The sequence below is a fragment of the Struthio camelus genome, chromosome 6, assembly GCF_040807025.1.
Source record: "Struthio camelus isolate bStrCam1 chromosome 6, bStrCam1.hap1, whole genome shotgun sequence".
Classification (NCBI taxonomy): Eukaryota; Metazoa; Chordata; class Aves; order Struthioniformes; family Struthionidae; genus Struthio; species Struthio camelus.
The window spans coordinates 46,288,137-46,314,462 of record NC_090947.1 but is presented as its reverse complement, the minus strand read 5'-3'; the positions used below and the strand labels follow the sequence as shown (position 1 = coordinate 46,314,462).

The 26,326-nt window shown below is 36.4% G+C and overlaps 1 protein-coding gene across 2 annotated transcripts in view; it reads left to right on the top strand.

Annotated features, from left to right (window-relative positions):
• The window catches only part of CCDC148 (coiled-coil domain containing 148), an 81,880-nt gene that overhangs the window by 12,557 nt on the left and 42,997 nt on the right, over nucleotides 1–26,326 (top strand). Inside the window, exons 4-13 of one of the 2 annotated variants that reach the window (XM_068949448.1) lie at nucleotides 98–253; nucleotides 3,588–3,650; nucleotides 7,960–8,081; nucleotides 14,428–14,531; nucleotides 15,402–15,484; nucleotides 15,623–15,786; nucleotides 16,158–16,253; nucleotides 16,358–16,539; nucleotides 23,743–23,881; nucleotides 25,462–25,668. In XM_068949448.1, coding sequence (XP_068805549.1) covers nucleotides 175–253; nucleotides 3,588–3,650; nucleotides 7,960–8,081; nucleotides 14,428–14,531; nucleotides 15,402–15,484; nucleotides 15,623–15,786; nucleotides 16,158–16,253; nucleotides 16,358–16,539; nucleotides 23,743–23,881; nucleotides 25,462–25,668 — 1,239 coding nt within the window. In that variant the 5' untranslated portion in view covers nucleotides 98–174. The remainder of the gene's footprint in view (nucleotides 1–97; nucleotides 254–3,587; nucleotides 3,651–7,959; nucleotides 8,082–14,427; nucleotides 14,532–15,401; nucleotides 15,485–15,622; nucleotides 15,787–16,157; nucleotides 16,254–16,357; nucleotides 16,540–23,742; nucleotides 23,882–25,461; nucleotides 25,669–26,326) is intronic. The other variant, XM_068949449.1, reaches the window with a different exon arrangement.

The window sequence follows — 26,326 nt, the reverse complement described above, 5'->3', positions numbered from 1 at the left end:
AATTGTTAGCTGGTATCCCATTTGTTTTTATTTGCAGCTGTAATTCCTGACTGACCTCTCTTTATTTTTAAATCCTGTGCTGTTATATTTTGACCAGGTACAACAGAGCTGGAATACATACTCTGAATTGATGGGGGAGGCAGGAGAATAATCAGCTTGGAAATCACAGTGGGGATGAAAACTATGGCTTTCGTTGTGGAAAAGCCTGCTCATTCTGTCAAACACGAATATGGGTTGCTGATACTTAGAAAAGGTAGTTTGCATCCATCTGTGCAATTGTAAAACGCACGATACTCACTGGCAGAGCTCCCTAATGCAACATTTTTTTTTAACTTCTTTTAGAGCTTCCCTCCATATCTTGTAATAACTAAAATCTGCTAAGTCATCTAATTCTTAGTTCTCTAGCTAAACCACTCCTTTGCTCTTCCCCTGCTACTTAAGTCTCCAGACTGTGGACTCTGTGGTGATAGTATCCGTGGCAAAAACGCCATCCTTTGGCGTAGGTGGAGGTGGAAGTTGCTTCATTTGTAGGAAGTTATCAATCTGATTTTGCCATTAGTTACAAATCCTGACCAGTCCTTTCACTCGCACATTGTTCAAAGAGGGTATAGCTTAACGTCTGTTCAGTGCTCTTAGATACCTGAGCCAGTCCCGATTTCAGTCTGTTTGCTTGCTTCTGAGAAGAAATCTGAGCTTAAACTTCATTGCATCTAAAGTACCTGGACAAAAACTTTCACTTAACCACAGGCTTTGGAGCATGTTGCAGAATACAGGATGAAGAGGAGAATGGCCTTTGCTTGTGCTGTCCGTTAGCTTGGACTCAAGCCTGTTTCAGTCTGCAATGTTGGAGCACGGTCATGTTGGCCTGGCTGCCACCGCATATTCCAGCAATATTAGGGCAGGCGTTTCCCTGGAAGGACATAAAGCATTAACAGCTTTATAGGTACCGCTTATTGTCCGTAAGCAAAGCATTGCATGCCCTAGCTGCTTTGGATCAAAGCTTTATGGGGCACCGTAGACAAAGTCAATGTCTCATAATACCATTGTCCTGGGGTGCTTCTGGAGTTCCTTTGCTTTAAACACTGACTACCCTGGGGCTAAGAGCAAAGGTGGGGGAGGGAAGTTTTTAACCCGCCTCCCCCCCCCCTTTTTTTTTAATTTGAATAATTTGATGAAATGTTTTGGATTAAACACTTGAATGACACTTATCTCATTTTAGTTTTGGATTCTTGGATCTGAGGAGTAGGCGTTATTCAAAAACCTTCAAAAGAGATTATCTGTTAATACCTATGGATAGGACAGTCATACAGCATGTGGCAATCCCTACAGTGGAGTGCTTAGGAAACCCCTCAAAAAGGGGATTAGAAAGCTAAGTTTCCCTCCTTCACCCTTCATCCCAAAACCCTCAGATACAGCATTTAAGAGGAAGGGAAGTTCCTTCTCTCTTTTGTGAATGGTACCCAAATTCCTTTTGGCTGTATTCTGAAGAGTAGTTTAAAACTTTAAATGGTAAAATGTCACCCTTTTTGAACCTTTTCCTTAATCTTTTTGGCCATAAATATTAAATGGATTGACCAAATTCCTGGATGATCTGTTTAATTCAAGGTACATTTTATGGATTTTAATAAACTGCTTGCTAAAAGTCCTCACAAAAACAAGCCTATCCCAAAGGAAAAAAATGATGTGAATATCTCAGCAAGCAAAACCAAACTACTCTTATTATAAAGGATATTAATTACTGAATTATTTTACTTCAGAGAAGTAGTATATGAACTGAAGTTATTCCACTGTAATTTCTGAAGGTGGCTTTTAAAGGCACAGAAGTCTTGTTGGAACGGAGACATAGTCCTTAGATACTTTAGATGCAAAAACCATAAGTATATGGAAAAAAAATCAGGCAGATTCTGAAATATCAGGAATAGTTTACTCATTAGTTTTGTCTAGCAGTTCTGGCAGTGGCAAAGCTTTAAAAATTAATCATTTTTGTCATGAAATGTTAAGTCCAGGGTTGTAAGCTGTAGTCTTCATTCAGTGCAAAATTTTAACTGAAGCTGCTAGGAGGCTTGCACGGTAGAGGCTGAGCAAGCACTCCCAGAGTTAATCCACAGCTGTTAATTAAATTCATCTTATATCTCACTGTAAATTGATTTCTATTTGATTTTAATACTGATTGCACAACTGGGAGAAATACTAACAGATCTCAGAACTTAATGAGAGCATTAACACAGTGGAAATTATTCGGTTAAGGTTATAAAATGCATCATACATTTACCTGCAAAAATTCTAATGGCCCTTTCAACAGCAAAGGGAACAAAGTGCTGAAAGTCACTGTCAAATATATTGAATTTCAAAATCCAGTGGCTTTTTTTAAAAATTAAACTAACTGCCTCACTACTTGGAGTACTTCTTGTGGAATAAAGATGCAAGTTGAAGTAAGCAATATATCTGCTACGTATAATTTTCCATGGCTTATGTTTGTAAGAATGAAAATAGAAGTAGATTTATGTTCTTTGAATCTGCTGAATCATAGTTTCTCTGCTTGACTGTGCAGAGCGAGATCAGTTGAGATTTTCTCAAACTACTGCTTCAAAACCATATGCTGTAAGAATGCTTTCTCAAAGCAGTTTGCCCATATTAATAAAAAGTAGCTCCACTATAATAGTGATGAAAATGGACTGTAAAATTGATGATGGAGGCTTAAATGCTCTTTCTAAGGACTAACCTTGTGAAAAGAGGGAAGTTAGAAAATGCTTTGAGGTAAATTGTATATTTTGTACTGCTCTACTAATGTTTTAAAAAAAATCCTACTGAAGTGTATATACAAGTGGAAAATTGATGTATAGATTAAACTTGATCAAGACAAATAGGCCAAAGTTGCTGCAGATATGGAAAATTACCTCATTTGTCTGGATGAATGCAGCCATGTTATATAGCTACAACTTAAAACCAAATAACTGCTTTAAGTAGAGAAAAATAGGATCAACAATTTTTTTTTAACCTTTGAGGGGAGGATAAAAGTGTGAATTTATTTACAGGCAGCTTTAAGAATGCAGAATACATATTTACCTTTCAAGAGGGAAATGAACTTTCTCATGTATTGTTGTATTCTCTTTTATGTACCTTTAATTTCAGTCTCTATGATCCAACGACAACCTTCAGTGTAGCTGAAGTGTAACAAACAAACAAAACAGTATAACAGTGAAACAAACAAAAACCGAACAAAGCCAAAAACACTCAAAAACTTAACCTTACATTTGGGCCAATATGGTAGTTAAATTCTGAAAAGCACAAAGCAAGGAACAGATGCTCTCCTGTGTAACAGCATTACAGATTCATCTAAGAAAGAATACTTTATTTAGCGGTTAAGAAATAGAAAACAGTGTAAGAGATTTATGTTGGTACCAAAAAAAAAAGTGAAACTTTTATTAAAATGAAAGATAAACTTGTTCAATTTCTGTCTAATTACTGGACATTTTCTGTGAGATAATGTGTCCTATCTCCTTGGAAAACAATACATATTTATTGTGTATGTGTTTTTAGATTACAAATAGTGTTGGTATTTTTAAGATCTGTTTATTTCTCTACAGCTATTGAAGAAATGGGTGAAATGGGCCATGGAACATTTACAGCTCATAGGATTAGTAATGTAGGTATGTATGCTGTTATGGTCAGATTTAATTATTCGTCACAACCTAGAATAAAACTATTTATAAAATACTATGTGGAATTAATACCTGCGTGTGGAGGCTGCTATAGCATACTAACTCTTGACATGACAAATCTTTTCATGATGAGGTGTCATCTGGGGTCATTTTGTCAAACTTTCTGCAGGCATACATACAGCAAATGAGAATTCTTAGGAGAGAATTTTGCAGGATTACCTTAGCATTTTATGTGGACCCCTCTGCAAAACCATGTATCAGAAATATCACTTCCAGATATTTTATTTTTAATAGTGAATGGGGAAAAAAAAAGTTTCTACTAATCTCTAATGGCAAGTTTTGCTATTGAATGTACCTGAAAGAGATTGGAAAGAAAAGGCCTGATTCCATAGGCATTCCTTATCCCCTTAAACTCCCTAGCTTATATATGAAGTTCCTGGTGATCTGTGCACTGAAGCCTTACAGTACTGGTGCAAAAGTTCAAGTATTTTATTCAACATTATAAATGTATCTCAGGCTTCAATCAGTGTTTGCTATAGAAAAATCTTTAAAAGGCCTTTTAAAATACTATCTTGTCTGTCGATAGTAATATTTTATATTTTTTATCCATATATATATATTTGTGGGTATATTCATTCATGCATATATATATATATATATATATATTTCCTCATATGAGGAAAGGCTGAGAGCTGGGCCTGTTCAGCCTGGAGAAGAATGAGGGGGGATCTGTTCAATGTATATAAGTATCTGAAGGGAGGGTATCAAGAGGATGGGCCCAGACTCTTGTCAGTGGGGCCCAGCAACAGGACAAGAGGCAACGGGCACAAACTGAAACACAGGAAGTTCTGTCTGAACAGGAGGAAAAACCTCTGTCCTGTGAGGGTGATGGAGCCCTGGAACAGGTTGCCCAAAGAGGTTGTGGAGTCTCCATCCTTAGAGATATTCCAAAACTGTCTGGACAGGGTCCTGGGCAAAGAGCTTTAGGTGGCCCTGCTTGAGTGGGGGGGGGGGGGGGGGGGTTGGACTAGATGGTCTCCAGAGGTCCCTTCTGGCCTCAATCATTCTGTGATTTATAAATGTATATTTATATTTTATATAAATGTATTGGATGCACCTTGTAGTTTACAAAATAAAGTTTGCATCCAGTATGCTAAGATACTAATTCTGGAGCTTAATCTCACATGGGTAAACCACATTGACTTTAGAAGATTCCTCAAAACAAAGTCCTCAGTAGATGAAACAGACAAAAATTAGCAGCGGAGATTCAGGAGGAGGTTCAGGCTAAAGGAAAGAAAGCAAATGGAAAGTAAAGATGAAAGTAAATGAATTTGGGTTAGAGATTTGGAAACTGAAACTGTCTTCCTACCCTTCTGACTTTTTTTCTTAGATGGGAGGGGCGTTTTTAGGTTGGTGAAGATGTGTGACCTGAGGAAGAGCTGTTGCATTGCTACCTTCTCTTACTTTAGTTCTATACGTAACTATATGTATTAGTTTTATATAAAACATTTTTTAGGAGTGTAGATAACATCAGGTTGTGTTGCCCAATTAAAACTGAGACTTTTGGAAACAATTCTGTAAGGCAACGATTCACACATTGCAGCAAACTTTTTTGTTTGGCTGGCACAGAGAAAGCTGGGCTTAAAAGCTAGTGGTAAGCAAGAGCTGACAATTGGGGACAGTAAACTAATTTCGTGGAATACTTTAATGATGAGAGTGCTGATGCAGGCAGAACACAAATGGTCAGAATATTGCAATTTTGAATGCCGTATCTGGATAGGCTTCCTGACATGGGGCATTTATACCACAATTCTAGATTGGATTTTCGGGAGCATGGCCTATACTTTCTAGGGCTGGAAAGAGAAATATGGTTGCTGTGAGAGCTTCATGCTAGCAAAGTGATTTAGGAATAACTTCTGATTCCTTAGCTGAAGGAGGAGTGGCAAGACTGAAAGCTGGAGGTAGTATGAGGACTTTGTCATTAGGATGCATCTCCAAAAACAGAACAAGTAGGTTCTTAGGTCTGCATCAGTTACTATAGGGACTGCAGGAAGGAATTTAGGTCTTTCTCCTGTGGAAGACAATGGTGTCCCACCTTCATTCTGTTGCTCACCTATATCATGCTATGCTATCCTGGAAGTAAGTAAGGTTCTCTGGTGGAAAATAAAAGTTTGTATCGTCATGTGTTTCAAAGATCATGAGATTCACAAGTACTACTCCAAAAGAAGAAATACAGAGTTTGTAGTTAACAACTTCTAGCGGCAGTTAATGTCATTTAGTAGTACTAGTAGCAGCTACTGACTCTTTTCTAATTAATATGACAGGATACATCTGCTAACTTGACTTCTCTCCCAGCTGAAATGCCCACAGGGAGCCTGAATTAGAAATGATATGGAATCATTCTGAAGCTCAGCCTGACTCTCTCCTGCCATACCCTGCTGCTCGTGCATGTGGACACTAATGTTATTGCCACAAATGATTCGTTGCAGACTAGAATTGATTATGAGGCTTTGGGAGCCGTAATGGAGGAGTAATAGGCTTAGGTGGAAGAACTGAGTGAATGGTTATTCAGAGTGTTTGGCTACTGAACTTCTGCTTCTTTGAACAGGGAGTGTTGTTCCATGGCCTGCCAGACAATGCTGTCATCCACCTTGGGAAGAAGGGAAAAACCATCTTCACATAATATCTTGCTAACTTAAGGATGAGGACTTAAATTTGGATTGACTGGTACAAAAGCCCACAGATAAACAAAGTTACCTAAAGGTCTAAAAAATAGCAGAGGAGGCTATTTATGCTAGGCTTATAGGAGGGATAAAAGGGAGGAAATCTGCAGGTCAGTCTGCTGAACATGTTTCATGTAAGGTATATAGAGAATAAAAACGAATTCTTAGTACAAGATCAAAACTACAGCCTCACTGGCATAACACTGATTTGGTGGGATAATTCACATGATGAGATTAATGTGGAAGAACATATGTTATTTAGGATTGACAAGCATGAAAAAAAAGGCAGTCTTCCTCTATGTAGGAGACATATGCTTTTGAGTTCAGAGAGCAGAAACTGCAAAGGGAATACCTGTGGAAACTGGATTATGATTAGAGGGGAAGACAAACAAAGTGCTGTTTTAATGGGAGTCTGTTGCAGGCCAACAAATCAGGAAAATCTATTGATTAATATTATTCATCTATATATCTGAGGTTTCCTTAAGCTTGTTTCTCTCCTTTTCTGTTGACCAATCTTGTTCAGACGGGTTTTGCAGCCTAGATTTTCTTGATTTGTTCTCATATGGCTGCTGGTCTTCTGTCCTCACCCTACCCAGTTTTAAGTGTATATATATAATGTGCCTTGGATTAAAGTGACCATGAAATGGTGGAATTTATCGTTGGCTGGAGAGGGAGAAAAGAAATAAAGGCACATTAACTCAAAGTAGGACTCCACAGTAAATTTAAGGAAATTATTGTTTAGGAAGTATGGCAGTCCCTTGGTAAAACTTCTTAAAGATTCAAGAGATACTTCATGACTAAAGACTAGCTTGGTTAAATTTTTATTGACTTCAAATGCTTTTTTCAGCAAAACTATTTCCTTTGGGTTTTTTGGACAATAGTCTTTCAACACTGTCATAATCTTTCAAATACTGATGATTGGTGTCCCGAAAGTGAACATTATAACCTGGACTGTATGCAACAGAAACTAATTATGATGTTTTCCTTGAAGTTTAGTGCTTTTGTTTTAAGGAAATTCATCATTTTCCCTAGAGCTTCTCTGGAAGTTCAATAGAAAAGTTATGCTATCCTTATGGTTGGAGATTTGATCAGAAATGTAACTGCAATAACTTGTTTTCCACTGCAACTCATTATGTTTATATGTAAGTAGTAATTTATATAGCTTGTAGGGAAAAATGCTTGGTCTGTAGATTGTAATGTCGGAGCAGGTTTCCAATTTGTGAAATAGGAATGCATATATTGGAATGCATATATTTCTGTATAGGAATTTACTAAAATTCCAGAAAAAACAATTTAAACTGCATTTTCTTTAAGCTTACATTTAGTGTTTGCAAACATAACGGTTTCCAGTGAACTTTTCATAAATAAGCAAATGAATAAAGGTTCTTCTGTCATTTCTGCCAGCTTACAGCTGTTTTCAATTCTTATTCATCAACTACAAATCTTATTGTCATAGAATCTTTTAGGGTTTAAAATATATTGGTTCTAATTTCTATATCTAATGTTTTCTTTTTATGATTTATACTTGAAGTATTTCTCCAGATTTTAAATGACTTTGTTTTATTGATAACTAGAAAATCTAGTGGTTCCTATGAGACATGGTCTTTGCAGCCAGAGGTACAAACCTATTGACTATAAACATCTATATGAACTTGCCACTGAAGAAAAAAAGGCATCTACTAAAATTCAGTTAAAGGTATGTTGTTATTTTTTAATTCTAATGTGAATTTTGTTTTTTTAAGTATAATGATCATATTTCTTTTTGCAGCCTCAAGGAATCTGAGAATGAGTAGGAATAACAACCTGCTGTAACTATGTTCATGAGGGTAAAAGATAAGCAAGTTTATCAATTAGTGTTATTTTGACTTGGACACTTTAATGTCCAACTGTGGAATTTTTTTTTAAGTCAGAGATGCAAAATATATAGAGAATCTGCTTCCCAAAAAGACAGGAAAAGCTTATAGTGGAGTACTTTGAACAAATTTATCTGAACTTGTTACACAACCCATTCAAGATATCGGGAGTATGAAGAACTTAGAGGAATGAATGGGAAAAGGGGTTGATCCAGAAAGAAAGAAAGCAAGCCAAAAAATATAGATATGAAGTGAATACTTCCAAAAGTCTAGTTGAGTTAGATCTTGAAAAGCAAATTAAAAGGGTTTTATAGCCATATTGTGTATGCAGAGGTAGGCAGTTAGAAAGGGATAAATGGCTGTGCTGTGGCCCAAAGGGTAAATAAAAAGGTAGTCTATTTATTATTAATTTAATGAAAATTTTTTCTTTTGTGTGGACACAACAGTGTGTCTAATAGAAATTAGTGTGAAAGAAGCAAAGCTCAGTGCCGTCAAACTGGAAAGAAGATTAAATACCAAATTTTCTCCATCCAGTAATGCAGTTTTGCATAATAGTATCTTCTGTAAATCTGCCTTCAGAGACTTTTAATAACTGCAGGAATGGAAACACACAGTCTAGGTAGTGACAGACCCAAAGTCTTAACTCAGTGATGGGCAAGGTAATTAGAATAAAAAAAGAGAAATTCCTGTAAAAGCAGGAAAGTAAATGAAAGGTGAGGACCAGTCTCTAAATATGGGTGAGAACTGGGTGAATGCTGGTAGCTCTTCGATTCATCATTTTCATTAGGCATATGCCAAACGTACTATGACAGAGTTTTAGCTTTGTAGAAGAAAGAACTAATATTAGAGAAAATGTAAAGAAAGAGTAGGAAGGATTAAGATATAAGTTAGATATGGCTAATTCTAGAATACTGTTTAGTTAATATAATGATGAGGGTCATAAAACACTGGATAATATAGAAAAAGGCTAAAAGACAACCTAAAGGAGTAAAAAATTGTAAAGTATTTTAGGTGCAATATTAAACTTACTCACTGATGTTGAGATATCTCTACATAACGGATAAATGAAATCCGACAACTTGGTATCAGACTTGATATCAGATAAACAACTCATATATGGATCAATAGCAATTTGTTTAGCTTTAAACTACCTCTAGGCAAGTGAAAGCTGGGTAGTTATGGAAACTTGTGTGGAAAAAACAGTTACAAGAATAAAAATTGTTTTTTGTTGTTTTCTACCAAAAATCTAAAGGTACTTCAAAGCAAAATCATATTTTGTTTCTTTCTTATTCCTTTCCATCAAAATTTTTCCCTATTTTTTTATTCAACATAATGCTAAAATCATATCACTGCTTTGAAAAGAGACTTTATTAAAAAAAAAATTCTTCCAAAAGGATCTTGGTTTTGCATAGACAAGAACAAAAATGTACTTTTTCACAGTAGCAAGCAAGATCTTATTTTAAACACGCAGGATGTAAGCTTGCTAATCAAGGTGTTACTTCTTTGGGTCACATTTAAAAGCAGAACTGCTGCATACAATGCTCTATCATGTCAACTGTCAGTTGCCTGTGTGTAATTTATCTGGATTGCAGTTTACCTTTGCCAGTAATATAGTCAGCAGAGCTGGATTTGGCTTGGTTTATTAGCTTAGGTTCAGTGCTGCACAAATGCAGCTGTTCATGTGCCTCTGGAGGCACATGTCTTTAAGAAATAGTTTATCTTTCACGTAGCACGATGGGTAAACTGGTAAGTCCTGTTGGACCTCTTCATAGTGTGTGGTGCCATGCAAGCGCCTTCATGGCACACTTCTGGCCCTAGGAGAAGATTGCATTCAGCACTCTTCCCGCTGGACCTGGGCTGGCTCCTGATACATCCTTGCACTGTAGATTCCGGCGAGATTGCCCAGCTGCTATGTAACACCATGCCAATAGCAATCCGAATAGGTCAGTCCTGCAAACTCGGAGACCTACGGAACCGGGGAATGGGAATGGCTCTGACAGCAGTCAGACCTGATCTGGTAAAAACCAGTCCTGAACTGAAGCTAGGAAGTCCTGTTAACTTGAGGTAACCGTGTAGAGATAATGTGATTGGGTGTCTTTGTATGTTGCTTCCCAGTGTGTCCTCTATGAATATGTATATCCTGGGTTATATCAGTCTCTGTTACAAAGAACACTGAAGAACTGATTGTTTTTTGTTTGTTTTTTGTGGTATATGACAATGTGGTGGGGTAGGGGGGTTCTGTTTGTGTTCAACATTACCTACAAATCAGTACGGGAAACTTGGAATACTTCTATGAAATAGCTCCTTAAGTAACAAACCCAAACGCATGAGAAGACTGGCTCACCTTAGTTCTCATCTAGCTGTATGTTAAATGGTTTGTTTCTTCTTTTGTGGCAGGCAGAAAATAAAATATTTTAGTCTCTATATGTTTGCCTTCAGAAAAGTTCTTAGATACCTGTTCATAATGAGTTTAAGTTTTTTCCATACAGCCTATTATGCACCATTAAGCCGCAATGGAATTTAAACTGTTGGACTTATTATTTTTAATAGGATGGTTGAGAAATGGGAATTTTTACATTAGACTGCTTAAATACTTCTATATTGCAACTAGTTGTCGGTGAAGGGGAATAAACATTTTTATTCTTAGATCTAGGAGGATGTCCAGATATTACTTACATTTGTAGTAGTAAGAACTGCCCAGAGAAAAAATACTTTCCCTGAAGGAGGGTATATGTCAAACTGTCAGCTGTCATCTTTAGGAAGAAACTACTTTTTAAGCATTTTTTTTTAATCTTGGGAATTAAACATGAATGCCTGAGAAGGCTCCAATCTCTCCGTCCAGAGCATGTGTCGCTTCTCTTTTTCTTATTAGTTGTTTGAAAATAGTGTAAAATGTTGATTCAGACATACTGCAGAGTCATAACTCGTTGTGAGAGTAGAACTGCTTTTAGTATATAGCTGTTTCACTGAGTGCTACATGATTCAAAAAAAAAACAGGTTCACCAAAAATAATTTTTGAAGAAATTGACACTGACGCGCATTCAGCTGAAATGGTTCCTTTGGGTTAGGTTACAAAATAGAAGACAAAAATTGATCAATTTGAAAGCGATCATCTCCAGCGGTAGTGTTACTTAAATGCTTTTAGGAAACAGCAAATCCAGTGTAAGGATAACAGAAGGTTTTATATGCTTAACCTATGCTAACATGGTCATTTATTGTGTCTCCAGTTTTGCCCGTTCGTCTGCACAATTAGTCTTGTGAGTGGCCTTTGGAATGGTGGTGTCAGTGCTGAAGAGTACAGAAACTATGCAGCAGGCAGAGAATGCAATGATTTAAGATTTTCCTGAGTAAATGACTCTAAGGGACCTGATGAGATGGTGTCTTTGGCTTGTACAAGATCTGATTCAGGATCTTTATTCAGACAGGATTGCAAAGAGTTTAAAGGGAAACTTGCTAAATAAATGCAATTAAGGCAAAGTTCTACTTTAAATAAATATAAATTCTTTTAAATTCCTATCTAAAATATATTCAGCAGTTATGAAATTAAATATATTGGTGAGGAACATAGTCATATATTTTTTTGTACTACGTTCTGATGCTGTTTGGTAAATCTTAGTAAGTGGAATATATACAATACCAATAACCATATCTTATTAGTTTACAATACTATCCTGAAAGGCTGGTTCCAAAAAAGGGGCTTTCTCCTGCAGCTTCTCTTTTTTTATTAAAAAAAAAAAGTGACACTGAATATACTTATTAAAAAAAAGGACTTATAAAAGGACTTATTTTCTTTATAGTATTACTTTCTTTAATTTATACAAGTATCACTAATCAAAAGCTCTGGCAGATATTATTTTTCATTGATTGGCAGTACAAAATTCTGCTGAATTCATTCAAACTTTAAACTAATTTTTTATCATCTGTCTTTTGGTATTTCACTTTTTCAAGTCTCCTTCAACTGAGTAGGTAGTAAAACATGTGTGTTGAAAGCTCCACAGTGAATAAAATGTATTCCCCCCTAGTACTATTAATCTTTAACTCGCAGCCTTTTGGTTCTGAGCTCACAAAATTTTTACTGATGTGAAATGCTGGTTTCATAGTTGCCTCTTTGTGTTTTTTTTTTTTTTACTTCCCTCTCAACCTGAGATAAAACTTATTTGGCTTCCTAAAGATAAAGTGCTATGAGGTCTAGACGATGGTAGTTGACAATTCCTATCTTTGAGTCCTACTTGTAGAAGGAGGAGGCCCTAGTGCCAGCCCAGGTGTTTCAGTCTGTGTGGTGTCCCTACCTGAAAGAGGTCGTTGTGACTGACCTGGGCCCAGGGATGGTGGTAACATGCACTGGATCGATCTTTACAGTATCCGTTACCTGCTCTAAAGTTGTCTGCTTCTGTCTGTTATATAGCTGAGGGGAAGCTGGGAGATCTTTATTTTCCCTTCCGTCTGATGCAATACGCCGCTTGTGTTGCAGAAAAAAAATCTCTTTCCCCCAAGAGTGAGAGAGTGTGACACTTTGTGTTACGTTGGAGCAGCTTTCCTTAGTAAGCCTTCTTATAGCCCAGACTTTGCAAAATGTTCCCACCTTAGTAAACAGTCATTAATGTGCATGGCTTGTTCATTTAAATTGGATTATATGACATATTGTTAGATTTATGAACCATGAGTTCATAACCTTTATGTGATGAAACTAATTTCCAAAATAATTTTGGAAAAGTAAAAAGGAGCTTTGTTTTTAAATATATATTCAACTCAGCTTTGTTTGAAAGGTTATAATATTTCTAGTTTCAAAATTTGAAGTATTTTCTTTTAAAATAAAGACTTAACTTTGTTGCTGAGTGAATTAGAGGCTGTACTGATTAGAAGTGATTTGATTATTGCTTATCTATGCATAAGTGCTGTTTGGGGGGGGGGGGGGGGCTCTAAAGCTTTTTTTCTCCTTTGAGAAGCCTACTGGCATCACTAGCCCAACAGAGGAAGGGAATGGAGAGCAGACTTTCTAGGGGTTATGCTGTCCCTGTGAATGCAGAAATGCACACTGAGAAATGTGTAGCTTTGCACAGCTTTCACTGGGTAGGAAAGCTGGCCCAGCATTTTTAAAAAGCTCATTATTGAAGCTGGGCAAGTTGGAAAACTAGCAGTTATGACTCGAATGATGTTTCTTTCTTGGACTTTCTTGTAGACTGAGATCTTTATTCTTTGCTCACTGTTATGAACTAAGACAAGCATTTCTACCTTTTTTCCCCATCTTGCTACCATTCTGCAGTAGAATCATTAGATATCATAGCTGCATGAAGGAGGGTCTGGGAAGGGGAAAAAAAAGGAGGATGAATTGTGGGAGCCTCTGGATTCAGAGAAGGGCTTTGCGTCTAGAAGTTGGCTGGGAAAGGGATGAGGTTGGTTGGTGTGGAGGAAGGCGCTAGCTGGGCAGCAAAAAGACAAGGAGCAGGAGAGAAGCCTGTGTCACCTGAGGCATTCTGAACTGAAATGCTGCTTTGCCCTGAGCATTCACTGAGGGGTTGAGAGACCATCACAATGGCATAAGAATAAGGGAGAACTGATGCGGCATAGGAGCAGCTGGCAGCCGCAGACTGCCTGTTTCTTCTTCTCTGCTGTTCGGTCAGAGCCAACTGGCTACCATTTTCATGAGGGCCTTCCATCTAGTTTGAGCAGTATCTTCATCTATCTGAAAAAGTGTCTTCCTACTATATCTAAAGTTGGAAGCAAAGTCTTTGTGAAGCCTTCAGGCAATTTCAGAGCCTTTTAAATTGAAGAGATTTTGAAAAAGCACTCTTTCTCAGTAATAAATTTTTGAAATTCCTTTTCTCGAGAGAGAGATTTTTACTTGTTCACTTTACTATCTGTAAGAAAGTTTATTTTTTTTCTTCTACTTACCTGACCCCTTCACCTCCTGGAGAGTAGAAATGGAGAAGAAAAGCAGAAAAAGGGAAAGAAGAAATTGTTAGAATAGACTACATTTTTCCCTTTTCCTTCCCATTTAATTTTAATTTGAAGTGCAGTAATTTTTTTCATGAAAATTGGTTATGTTTGAACCCATTGTTCTCCAAAAACATGCTTTTGCAAAGAGCTTTTAACTGTAGAACCCCAAACATAAAAGTTCCCATATGAAGAGGATTTGATAAAGCTAAGGAACAGATTTAAAATACTTACAAGTTTTTATTTTTCCTCTAGGTTAAAAAAATGGAACAAGTTTCAAAAATTAACAAAGAGCAAGCACTGCTGAAACAGCATCAGCAAGTGTGGTGGCAAGAGCATAAAAGACTAAGTGAGAATAGGTAAGAACTGAGGAGTATTAATTGGGCATTATTAAAGAAATACTTCAGTATCCAAAGATTCTGGTGTGGTGCCCTTGATTAAAAGGGGCACATACACTAGGAGGAGATTAAAATATCTGAACTGAATATGAATTTCTGTGAAGAGCATGAGAGTTTGTGACCTACATCCAAAAGGGGTCTGTAGACATGGCAAACAGATAAAGGCGACGAAGGAACAGGGAGGATGACGTTCTGCGTGTATTTCTCCGTGAAGGTCTTGTAGCTGTATAGCTGACCTATCAGTATCTGATGAGTCTGTATTTGTGGGAGTATCAGCAGTTTTTGGATGCTTTTAAATTCCTTCAAAGTTTCACAGTCTGTCTCCAGATATGCATATTCAGTTCACAGTTATAAGAAGAAAAGTTAATATTCATGCCTGAGGATCACTACTAAAGGTGAATGAACTGTCTGGTACAACTGCATTTGTTTGTGCTGCAGAAGATTTTTTTTTTTTTTGAATGAAGTATGCACGTATTTTATTTCCGAATTTTCTGAAAACAATACAATTTTGGTGGCCTGCTGCAGAAAATTTTTCAGAAGTATATCATGGTTTGGGCAGCAAATTAGATAAAGCTTGTACTGTTGCTGTCTTATATCTACTGCCTTGCATATCCTATGTACAGCAGATCAATGATAGCATGTTTTGCTCAAAGGAGAGTAGCTTCCATACAATCTTCATGTCCAGCTTCTGCACTTCATACCTTCCCATGCAGAAAATCACCCTTTTTACTTAACATCTTTGTTTTGACTGGGTATTAAAAGTTTATAGTCCTTGAGAACTTAATGAATAAAAACAATATCTTTTATAAAAATCACTATAATACCTTTCAGACAAAAAGCAGAAGCAGAAATACAGACTTTTCTTGATGAAGGAAGCCATAAGTATGACTTTTTTTTGGACATGTGGAACACGGGTAAGAGTTTTCAATTTATTTTATGATTATTTTTAGTGAGTTTTTAAATCTCTCTCTCAATGGCCTTAAATCTTAAAAGTGCAATGCTGTGTAATATCTTGTGTGTTTGAGAAAGCTTTATATTTCATTTGGATATAGCACATAGATTATCAGAGGAGCGGGAAACATACCAAACAAATACTGTAGTTCCTATCTGGCAACTAAGAGAGAATTTGAAATTCAGGCTGTCTGAAACGCAGTATTGCCCCTCAGAAGAATCTTGTCCGAAATATAAGTTCGATCCAGTTGAGGTGTTACAGCAGGTTGGTATTTTTACTTCACTTTTACAATTTGTGATCACTTAATTTTTAATGTTTTAATTTAGTTTTTTGTGTGGTTTTTGGGAGGAGTGGGGGGGGTAGGGAGGTTTTGGGGGTTTGAGTTTTTTTTGTTTTGGGGAGATTGGGGTGTTTGGGTGGGTTTCTTGTGTGTGGTGGTGGTTTTTTTTTTTTTTTTTTTTTAAATCCACAGTAAGAGTATCCAATAGCCTTTGTACTTGCTGCAGTGCAAATCTACTTCTCTAAAATCAGTAAATGTACAGCACTGTGAAACGGGAAATCAGGCTCTTTGTAAATATGAGCTTTCATATTATAACAGTCTAAAAAAAATAGCGGTTGCCTATTTCATGAAATAGATAGACTTTGTGAAGAAAGAACAGAAAGCAATTTTGGAATTCCTTAATCTTGAAAGTCTGACTTTGGAAGAAGAGCTTGAAGAAGCTAAAACAAAAGTAAGATTTGGAGAAGCCTTGCTTTTCCTAACTAGTTTAGTTAGCAATTTTTTGAAGAGAAAGTGTAATACAGAGTAGTTGACTGAGTAGCATTTTTATTCCAGGCATTAGCACAATCTTTTGAAGAGAAAAATGGACTTTTCCATAAAGTTCCTTCAGCACTACTGTCTTTGGAATGCCCCTATCCTAATTTGAAGACCTTAGTTATCGATGAATACCGTAAGCTTGCAAGTGAATACTGGTCTAAGCTTCAGGAGATTGATCAACAGTTAAATGGCATATATAGGTAATGGCATCTGTTTCTGTTTTTTGTCTACTAGTCATAAAATAAAGAACCATAATGTGTTTTGCAGTCTATAGATCCTGCAGTTGCCTTTACCATGAGAGCTAGTTCCCTTTTATTCAATGTTGAAAATAGTTGACTTGCTGCCCAGCTCTGTGGGATTAAATAGTCAGTAACTGTCTGCATAGGTGAGGGAAATGAGAGAGTCCTTTCGAAGAACTCTTCTGAAATAATAAGCAAAATGTTTTGTAGATTAAAGAACCAACCATGTGGTGTGCAGCAAATGCCTTCATTGCATGCTTTTATATAGATAGAAATGATTCTTTCTGTATGGCGATTAAGTTGTCAAGTACGTTTTATATCAAAAGAGTATAGTCTTTGAGAGAAATCTCGACCGTATCTGGCTATAAAGCAGATAAACAGTTTCAATCTTTTCAAGAATTTTAGATTGTTGCAGTAATTCTCATAATAAAGAAATATTAAAATGTATATAGCCCTAGTTTAGAATAGTTTAAAACAGGAGTAGTTTTTCTGTAAATGAAAAGTTTTGTAGAAAGAAGATATATTTCTACATCATTATGAATATTTAACATGCAAATATGCCAGCAGGATAAAATTTAGTTTTCCTGTTCAGACTAACTTGACTGCAGGACAGCATATTGAGTTGGAGTTACTGGGCCAGCCTTGACTTATTTTTACCCTCTACTGATATTCCCCTGGTTTAGAATGATGTCAAGGCCTAGGAAGGATGAGAATGGGAAGGTCATTGGAGTTATTTGAAGCCTGGGCAGAAGAAACAGGGAAGAACAGGAAAGGCCATAACTTCCTTTGGTAAAATAATCACAGACTGCTTTTGAACCTTCTCCTTTTACTACGTATACCTGCAGTACAGCACTTAAATCTGCCACCACTGCTGCTGAATTAGTTTTGGGGTGCTGAAACTGGAACAAGATGTTGAATCCCCTTGAAAGTGATATTATAATTGACGTAGCTTTTGTATAAACTGTCTGGGTATTCTGTAGGTTCTTTGCTTTCCATGTTACCTAAAACGTGTATTGTATTACTATAATGTGCTAGCTATTATAACATGATACTTAAACTGTTCTAATCCTTCCCACTCTAATAGAATTTATTAAACGACAAGCGGCAAATTTATAGCATTTCCTCTGCTGATGTGTCTGATCTTTTCTTATAGTTGCTTTTATGGAGGAAACTTTAACAACCTCTGTGAGAAAATCCGTGATGAATATTAAATCATTCAATATGTACAAGGTCTTCCCAGTGGTTTTAATTAAAATGCTTATGATCAGTAGAATTTGGGGGGGGGGAACTATGTAAATATGAATCCCTTGATGCACAAAATGTGTGTGCTGCTGAATAATTAAGTCAATGGAGACAATACAGTCAATAAAAGTAGTTGAAAAATCTATTTTCAAGCTTTGCTTCTTTTTATTATATGCTATATATACTTATATGCTAGATTTGAATTTTGGCATTGAGCTAGCTGTTTTGCAGTGATAGTTAAGTCACTTTGAAACTAAAAGATAGAATACCATGTTTGTAAGGGAAAGAAATTCAGTTGTAGGTATGAAAACCTGTGTGGTTCTACTTTGAAGGAATTTAATTATTGTATCTACATGGGGAAGAGAAAGGAATCTAGCTGGAAGAAAAGCTGATAGAAGTGGCAGTGCATTTGGATCAGGGTATTTATCTGAACAACTAAACAAAAAATTTGGAAAATATGCGTTTGCCAAAGATAGAAAAATAGGATAAGGTAATATTCTGATCTGGTATATTCTTTGTGTATTTTCCAGTTCTATTAAAATGTACATGTTTATTGCATTTAAAAATTGAAGAATAATTTTCAAGCATTGTATAGTGTTATAATGTTTTATCAGTCTGAATTCACTCCTTTTCTGCTACTGAAATGTACATTTTTGTTTCTAGGAAATACTTAAATCCTAAATTATTCCATAAATTGCAGAGCTGGAATTGATGTGTTATAGTGCTTAGAGAGTCATCACCTGTTTTATTTTTGCCATAATTTCTAAGGTTTTCTGAATAACTTAAATAGCTGAAAGATGAATTGAGTATTACATGTTCAGCACTGTATCTTCTGCAACATCCTTTCAAATGAATGGGATATTAGGATCAGTCAAGTAAATCTAGTTCCTCTTTTTAGGCCCATTAACAGGATGTTCCTGGTACAACAATCAGAAATGACATAACTGATAGTCAGGGAAGTTAATATCTCACTTGGTGGTATTGTTGTGGTCTATCTGTCTGCAGATTCAACAAGACAGCAGTGCATCAAGTTTACATTGTCCCAGCTATTACAAAGGGTATCTGGGGATTATAGGGTGGAGAGGGTGGCTTCCCTTGCGAGTTGTTTGTATTCTTTAGAATGTGTAAAGCCAGAGATTAGCTCTGGGTAAATCTGTTTCAAAGGAACCAGCTGTCCCAGGGTTGCTGAATATAAGACAATTGCCATGTTGAAGATTGTAGACTTTTCTAGTAGTGAGGTGATAGGTATAAGAAAAGCAAGTAGTACATTTAAAATCTGGGTCATGTGTTCGGCCTTGTAAAAATTTCTCAATATCCTGGCACTGAAGAAGCATGACATTGGCTTAAATATTAATGTAGAATGTGCTTGATGCTTTTCAAACTTTTTTTGGATGAGATCTTTTCTGGAATTTTATAAAAGTTTAAGCAAAGTGACATCTCGCATATAATCAGGCAGGATATTCTGAAATTCCTCATGCACATAATGGTTATGAACACACTGGGCTGGATCACACTTACTTTGGCCATTTGTCTGTGAACAGCTGACGAATCTTGGCACAGCTGACAAACCAAGGCGTTGGCAATCAGTGTGTCTGTACTGACTACTTACAATAAACTACTTACAGCTTTAGCTATAAAGCTCCCCAGAGTATCTTCCACAACCCTTAATTTCTCCATCGTGTTCTTGAGTAGTATAGCAATTCATCCTTAGGTAGCCATTAGGACAGTATACAAATCAAAGGGATCTTTGAGAGATATGTGACAGCTCAAGCAGAGATAGGTGCAGAAACTGGCAGACCTGCCCTTGTATCCTGTAAGCAGGAGAGATCATTAGACTGGGGCCTTCTGTCCACAGAATCTGTGGTTTTCCTTTGTCCTAGGTTATGAGCTGGTGATGGGTCTCCTGACTGAGATTCATTCTGTGAATGAACTTACCTTTATAAATAATAACATGCAATCTCACAGCTGTATATTAATATTAATACTCAAGGTATCTGTGCAGTTCTTTGTACTGCATGACTGGAAAGTCCATGCACAAATCTCATACACGCAATCAGTTTGTTCCCTCTGCGTGCCCCCCCCTCCCCCCCCCCCAGTGGTAGTCTTTTCTGTCTGAATTCTTGTCTTCCAATATATTTTATCAGCCACCCAGGATGAAATAAGAATCTGAATGGTTGTACCTGAATGTTATACTGTCTTGGCCATATTAAAACTCCTGTGCTGTTTCATTTCAAGAGAAACAGAATCCCTCAAGAGAAGACTTTACTTTTCATGTAGGCAGAAGACCCATATTTGGCCACAAACTTATATGTTCAGAAATCTGAGGCAGGTAGTTTCAAGAGTTGTGATTCTTTTTTTTTTTTTTTTTTTTTTTTTTTTTTACAAAAGAATCTCTTCACTGTCACTAAAATAACTTTTTCAAAGTGCGCAGAACTGAAGCATATCAGGGCTCACAGAAGAGGATTACTGGTTTCCTTCCTCTATTATAAGAGACAGTTCAGAATCCAACACACAAACTAGTAAACACTTCCTTGAGATGGCTGGTAATCCCCCTGAGTGGATACTAGCAGGGTTTTATGTTTCTGCTTTCAAAAAATTTTAGGTGGAAAGACAAGAATACTAGGTGTTATCATAAGAAATAAAAATAGTTTTGCACTCAGTTTAGCGTCAGTAGGAATCGTTGCAGTGAAAGAGATTTAAATCGCACAAAAGAAAAAAAAAGTAAATAAAATGTACCCAAAATATTTAATTTGTTCATTAAACTTATTCTTCAGAATATCAAATTGACACACATTCTAAAATTAATAAATGAACTGATTTCATAGAAAAGCTCCCCCTAGAGAAAAGGGACGACTTCAGAACACTAGTTGCTGAAGATCAGTTGCAAGACCTTTCTTAGTGGCAGAAAATATTGCAGACAGAGCACACCTTCCCAATACCGCTTCTCTGTCAAAGCTCAGGAGCTGCTGGCTTTGGAGAACAGAGTCTGCTGTTCAACACCTACAGTTTGAAAGTTATAAGGCTGCAACCATTCCCTCTTTGAAAGGATTCCTTAGCTCCGTTTTACTCTTGGACACTATTCTTTTATTTTTCTCATCTCAGACATCTATATTCATTGTCTTTCCTGAGAAATTTAAGCAATTGCCTATAACGAAACACTTTTGTTGCTAGAGAATGTCTGTTTTGCTAATGTAATTTCACATTTTATGTTATTTCCAACATTTGCTTGGTAGTTGTCAGTAGCTGCAAATAAACTTTTTACAGGAGCTAAATCTTTTCTCTCCCCTATTTGGAAACCACCTCCATTTCTTTTCGTGATGGCTGGGATTTAGTAGCAAACAGCTGGGTCCTAGAAATGGAAATGTTTTCTCAGATATGCCGCACAGTTTCATGTTATTGCTACTTTCCACCCACTTTTCTTTCTCTTCTTATAAACTCACGTGTGACTGTTGAGGGAAAGCTAGTTCCATCCACTGTTTTATTAATATTAACATATTAATCAGTCTCCAAGTCAGGATTGTAGAGTATTCATAGTCCTAAATCTGTCTCCACACAAGCAGTGTGGAGCTTTTCCTTACGAGCTTACGCTGCTGTACTGTAATACATGCTCCCAGAGGAAGTATCTGAAGTCTTGCATACACAGGGAAGCCAGCGGGCAGCCAGATAAGGTACGAATTGATGTCACCGTGTATGCTACGCTAGCTGCCTGCGTGAATGCTAAATGAGTTGGCTTGCTCCATTCAGATGGCATTTTTTTCGTAAGAAATTAGGCTGCTGTTAAATTCTGTTTCTTACTAGCTACGTTTTGTGATTTATTCTAAAGCTATGCAGATTGCAAACCTTCCTCTTGTGAGGAAAACCAAAGATGTAAGTATCAGTGTATCCTATTTGTACTCTGATTTGATACTGCTACTTGTAGATGCTTTAGGGTTTTTTGGCTAATTTTCTGTGCGTGACTTCAGTTTTACTGTTGCTCAACAAAAGGCCAGCAAAGAGTTAGTGCTTTATGTTTTCCCCGTAAAAACCCTTTCCTTGATGGAATCCTTATATAGAATGCAAACATTACTACTGCGGAGCTCTCTCTTTGGGGTGTTTATAGCACTAATGGCTTTAACGTTATTAGTTTATTGAAGGAAGTAGGGTATAATTTCTTCATATTTGGCCATCTTCACTGTGCTGCTGTCTGCATAAAGCCAAGACAAACTTTAAATATTTACTTGAAGAAAAAAAAATACAGAAAAAGTACACAAGAAACAAGGTGTTCACAACCAGCAAAGGAATATGAGTTTTAATATTTCCACTTAATTTGGTTATTATGTTGCTACCATGCTGATCATGGAATGATGATTCTGTGCTGAACATTTTTGTTATAGTAAGCTAAAGAATCATTTTATTTTCATGAGAAGTCAGAGGATTAAGGATTTAAAGGGGGAGGAGGGGGAAAGACCCTTTGATCACTAACTGTATCCGCAAAGGCGGGAGAAGGTTGAATCTCTTTTCTCCTACCTGATCACAGAAGTAAGAATAAAGGCCATTAGTCTGCTTAAAAGAACCTTGTAAAATGGGTACCTTAGGTGAAGACAAGTCAAGTAAAGTAGACCTCAGTTCAACTTTTTGCCAACTTGTAACAACAGAACATGCCAGCAGAAAAAAAAAGGTGACATACATGTTGTCAAGAGAGTGGGCATCCTTATCAGACAGTATGTTACTTGGAAAACTAGTTGTTAAAACGGAATATTGTATCTTTGCGTTCCTGAGATATGTTTGTAGATTAAGCTTTCAGTTTCATAAACTAACAGGTTTAGGGATGTTTTCTTTCTCCCTCCTTCAGTGTTCCAGAATATTGTACAGTGTTGATTATATATTGTGGTTTACTGCCCAACATTTTTTGAAGAAAATGTATATTAAACTGAATTAGTATTTTTTCAACGCTAGTATTCACTGTTTGCTCTTTAGAAATAATAACGCTAGACTGTATCACAGAATCTAGTTCTAGTTACATATAAACATCTAACATAAAGGCAATTTAGTCATCTTTTTTTAAATACCTGATATTTCTACCTACACAAGGATAAAGTGGCCCTAACATCTTACTGAGTACAAGACTATTAAATACCAAGACACCACTAGTGGCTGAGGAAGTCCAAGAGTTGCAAACAGATGGAGGCTGCAGGAAGGTGGTGGTGGAGTTTAGATTCATATGATTATCATCTTTAATTTTGGCTTTTAGCCACTTTTGAAAACAGGCTGCTAGGCTCAGCAGTCCTCTTGTTCTGACTCAGTATTGCTTCTCTTACATTAATGCTGAAAACAAAAACGTGGCCCTAATCCCTACAAGGTAAAGTTCAGATTGAGAATAAAATCCAGTCTCTAATCCTGTGTTACTCTGCTTTAGTCCTATGTTACATCTTGCTATTCTAATGTTCTGAAATACGTGAATGTATACTGATTGTTATACCTCCTGTTTTAAAAAGTTGTAAATCTGATGCTTTGGTACTACTTTGGCTATCAGAAGCTTGTTTTTAAACTAACCCCTAATTTAGCCACATGCCAGCATGAGATCCTTTTACTGATGCTCAGATGTAGGTTCTGATCTCCTTCCTTTTTTCTTGTATTTTCTATGTGGTGTGACTATTCATTAATGGAACTTATCTGAGAAATATGATGTTATTTCCTAATAAAAAGTCAGGTTAGAAAAGGAGCAGTTAACTTCAGTAATCACACAATAATGGTCACATTAGAAAAGCGATATAAGTGTTTTCTTGTTTCATTACAGTAAATTTCTCAGCTCTGATCCAGCATCAAGTTTGCAGAGTTAGGGTGGTGTCATCAAGCCCACTTAGAAGTTAGGCCTTAAAATAAAAATCAGATCCAACCTCCTTTTTAAATTATATTGGAGCTGATTGTTTTGAATTTCTATAGGAACATCAACTGGAAAGAAGACGATCAGTGGGTTTATCAGACTGTTATCAATCAGTATCCAAGTGATCTTCAGAGAAGGAGGACTTTGTACCTCGATGTGTTGCAGAGATATCTTCCTCATAAATCTAGGCATGATCTGGTCAGTAGTCTTTTAAATGCTAGATGAATTATATACATTCTTCTATATGGTGTATAGTGAGCATTTGTATTAAAGAATTATCAAAGCGTTTTTATAGTAAAATTTCTGAATTCTAAAAGAAATTTTATTTTGTACAAGGAAGAGTGGATGTCTCTGTCTTTAAAATGCATCATCTTGAAAATCTATTACTTCCGCAAAACAAGCACTGCGGAGACTTTATAGTTCCATCTACCCTTATAGCCAGATTCACTAGATTACTTTGCTAGTATTGCTTTTGCTGTAAGGGTTTATAGTTATGTCATGCTATTCTAGTTGTTATTTTTATGAGGAAGTACAATAATGTGGCACTGTCTAGGGCTTGTTATTTTAATTGGTCTATGGCACATGTACATGAGGAAGGATGGAAAGTTATCTCCTTCTATCAATAAGTTATTTTTATCTGTATAATGCCTTTCAAATTGATTACTGATTCCTTTTATACTGCATAGTGAAAATGCACATAGCAGTTAGAGAAGCCCAGTTCAAGGCCAGATCACTTCAGAGTATTGTGGAGAAAGTTGGAATCTTTTTCCCTCTCCGTGTATTTAGGACCACTACTTCCTTATGTTAGGAACATAGTGCAAAGCGCTGATAGTGATGATTATGCATAGTTTCACCAAAAGTAAAGTTCTTGTGGATTTCAGAACGCCTGCATGTGAGAACTGGGCTAAATAATCGTGTGCTTTGCGTAATGTATGTGTATTTTAAATACAGCCATTATTAATTGGCTTTCGTAATTCTTTGAAGCTTTATTAAAATTTAAAAATTCTAAATTTTGAATCAAATTCTGCTTTGGATTTATATCTCTTAGTATGTGTATTAGCATGACAAATACAAAATGTTGAAACAGTACTAAGGATCTATTCGTAAAATATTTACATTATATTAGCATAACTAAACTTTGATCCTTTTATTTCTCCTTCCCTCTGAAGAAGAGAGTCTTATTGGACAAGTGTTGAGTGCTTAATCTAGCAGCTGATAATCAGAGATATCTATTTTTAGAAGAGGAAAGAAAAAGTAAAGAAATCAGGAAAGAAAAAGTAAAGCTAATTCATATCTGTACTATATTCGTACAACTCTTAAGTAGAGCTGTTTCTGTAAAGATGATCATTATTAGCTATGAGGAACCTCATCTTGCAAAAAGTGCTCAGTGCCTCCAGAAATGTGCTGAAAGTATCTATAATTTAGGGTAAGAAGGAACCATTGCATTTCCTTCAGTTATTCCTATTCCAGAACTGTAGTTCAGAAAAGAACGTGGGGATCTCGGGGCACTGAAGTGCTACCTAATACAGGCAAAAGAGAGGAAAAGGCTGGAATGCTACCACTGTCTATCAACATTGGGAGGCTGCAGTGTACTTAGCACCTGACAGAATATTTCTGGGCCCTAACTTGTGGATTCCATAGGAATTTTGTTGAAATAATGATTAAAACAATGAGGTTTGAAGTTTGCAAAAATACCTAGAATTATTTATCTAGAAATTTTTATTTTATTTTATTAACACATAGTTTTTAAACCTTTCTGAAACATTTTACTTTTGTAGGTTGTTTATGAGAAAGCTTGGGATCGTTATCGTTTCACTAGGAATCAACGCAAACTTTTGATATTAAGTTGGACCCAGGCTAGGAAAGCCTTTTTACTTAAGGCAATGACAGCTGTTGCTGAAGCCTCTGCTGCTCATGAGATGGAAGTAGTATTGGGTAATACCAGACGAAAGCAACAGGAGCTCTGCGCTGATCTGAAAGCAAAGGTAGGTTCCATTACAAATTCACCACGTACAAATCTTTACTGACAAATTCAAGAATTTAGGAGAGCAGAAAAGCTGACTGAAGGCAGTTGTCATAATATTGTTTTTACTAGCTTGATCTAATTGTTTTGGGCAGTTACAAGAAAACCAATTGTGGTATACTGGCAGAGTTGGGAATGTTTTGTGAAGCTTGACTGACAAGTGGTTTTGAGGATGTTCTGTTTCATCACCAACAGGCATCCTTGTTTCATACTCATTTTACCAACTCTTCAACTCAGTTTGTCTTTTTTGATTAAGACACTGATTCCATAATACCTAGCATATTTTTGGCCTTAATATGAGTGTCATACTCATAATCTTTGTGTAAAACTCTGATTGCATTTATTTTGATGGATTTGAGCACCATCTAAGAGTTTGAACTAGGATTTCAGTATTAGAAGGACAAGAATTTTTACAACATTTACATATTTCAAATTTCACACATTTACAATATGAGAGACTGTAACTAAGCTACCAGGATTAGAGGTCTGGCACCAGACTCTTTGGGTTCCTGTTTACCCTTGGCAAATCACTTAATGCTTTTGCGCTTTGGTTTCTTTCTCAACAAAATGAGATTGATACCTATATCATGTGGGGTTTACTTCATAAGTGCTTTTAATAT